The 2,069-nt window shown below is 40.8% G+C and overlaps 1 protein-coding gene across 1 annotated transcript; it reads right to left on the bottom strand.

Annotated features, from left to right (window-relative positions):
- Positions 1-1,177: 1,177 nt before the first annotated feature.
- LOC137623888 (craniofacial development protein 2-like) lies at positions 1,178-1,510 on the bottom strand. The gene has a single exon (XM_068354685.1). The coding sequence runs from the start codon at positions 1,508-1,510 to the stop codon at positions 1,178-1,180; it is 333 nt and encodes a 110-aa protein (XP_068210786.1).
- Between the last annotated feature and the right edge of the window lie 559 nt (positions 1,511-2,069).

Raw genomic sequence — 2,069 nt, 5'->3', positions numbered from 1 at the left:
CATACAGGTCTTTGCTTTTCCTGGAATTTCTCCATTAGTTGCCCCAGACCAAATACCCCATCTGTTGCCCCCCTCCCCTTCATGAATCCCATCTGCTCTTTACCTATTTCTACTTCTTCTCTTAGTCTGGCATTTATCATCCTTTTCAGTTTCTTCAAAGTGTGGGCCATCAATTTAATACCTCTGTAATTCCCACACTCTTGGACAACGCCTTTCCCTTTGAAGATTGGGATCAATATACTCCTACGCCACTCATTTGGTATCTTTTCCTGCTCAAAAATCTTTATCATGAGATCGTACAGTATATCCACTCATTTCTCTCCTAATGCTTTCCATGCCTCGACAGTAATCATGTCTGGTCCTGTTGCCTTCCCATTCTTCATCTTCCTCAGTGCATTTATTACCTCTTGCCTAGAGAACCTTATTACCATGCCAAAGTTCACCTGCCCATCCTCTCTTAATAATCTATCATTTTTTTAATTTAATAGCTGTTCAAAATATTTTTTCCATCGCTTTACAATGTCTTCCTCCTTTCTAAGTATTACACCATCTTGATCTTTTATTTGTTTGATATGTGTAATATCTTTGGTGCTCTTATTTCTAGTCTTTGATAGCTTGATCATCTTGTTTAATCCTTTCTTTGCCCCCAGCTCATTATACACATCATCATATGCTTAGGTTTAGCTTGGGCTACTACCTTCTTCACCACCTTGTTTTTCTCTCTGAACCTCTCTCTGTCTTTCCTTGACTGTGACTCTTCCCATCTCTTCTTTGCCTCCTTCTTATCATTTACAACTTTCTCAATTTCTTCACTCCACCACTAACTCTCCTTTTCTTCCCATATGATACCAGATGTCTCTCCTAGCAGCTCCTTTCCGTGCCTTCTCATTACTGCTGCATTTCGTGTCCACCATGCTTGAAAATCTTCAATTCCTATATCAATATCTTCCAAAACCCTCATCTTAAACTCACTCATTTTGTCTACATCCCTCACTAGTTTGTACCATTTGATTTTCCTTATCCCTATAGCTTTAGCTTTTCTTTCCCTTTTTAGACCTAAGTCCATACATAGCAGTCTGTGTTAGGGGGCTACATGGTCACCTGGGATAACTTTGCAGTTCTTGACCTCTACCAGCTTTATCCTTTTATACTGGAAGTAGTGAATCTGGGAACATCTTCATCCACTCCTACAAGTTATTAGGTGTTCCCTTTTCTTCTTAAAGAATGTGTTTACTATTGCCATGTCAAATGACACAGCAAAGTCCACTACACTCTCTCGTTCTGGGTCTCTCTCCCCGATTCCATAGGCCCCATGCACCCCACCAATTTCCTCATTCTCACTTCCAACATGGCCATTCAAATCTGCACCCACTATGACCCTCTCATGTTCTTCCAGTTCTTGCATTACTCCATCCAAGTCTCTCCAGAAATATCCCTTCTCATCTTCTGTGCAACCAACTTGTGGTGCATATGCACTTATAATATTCAGAATCTCTCCTCCAAAACACATCTTCAATCTGATGATACTGTCATTCTTTCTATGCACCTCTTTCACCGCATTTTTCACCTCACCAGACAGTACTATGCCAAGTTCGGTTCTACCTTCTTTATTTTCTCCGCTATAATATAGTTTATATCCATCACCCAACTCTTTAGCTTAATTTCCCTTCCATCGTGTTTCCTGAACACACATAATATCTACTTTATTTTCCCTCATCAAGTCAGCTACTTCTCTACCTCTCCCAGTCATGGACCCAACATTAAGCTGACATATTCTGAATCCAAAGTGAGCTCGCCTCTTTAGCTGCACCCGCTCCTGATGCAGTAGCCCTCACCTTATCACAGAGTTGAGGCGATGTCTCTGTGCGTCGTTTACGGAGTACGCCCTAGTATCACCTCTTTCCCTATTTCGGCTCATCCCATTTAAGGTTTTGCCGCAGATTTTTACAACCGGATACCCTTCCTGACACCAACCCTCCCTATCTATCCGGGCTTGGGACCGGCACCCATTGGAGACTAGGTTATATATATATATATATATATATATATATATATATATATATATATAT

Source organism: Palaemon carinicauda, chromosome 30 (assembly GCF_036898095.1).
Source record: "Palaemon carinicauda isolate YSFRI2023 chromosome 30, ASM3689809v2, whole genome shotgun sequence".
NCBI lineage: Eukaryota > Metazoa > Arthropoda > Malacostraca > Decapoda > Palaemonidae > Palaemon > Palaemon carinicauda.
The sequence above is the reverse complement of the archived record's forward strand: the minus strand, read 5'-3'. Positions and strand labels throughout refer to the sequence as shown.

Coding starts and splice junctions, on each gene's coding strand:
- LOC137623888 (XM_068354685.1), bottom strand. CDS start 1,510: ATGTGTTTTGGAGGAGAGATTCTGAATATTATAAGTGCATATGCACCA.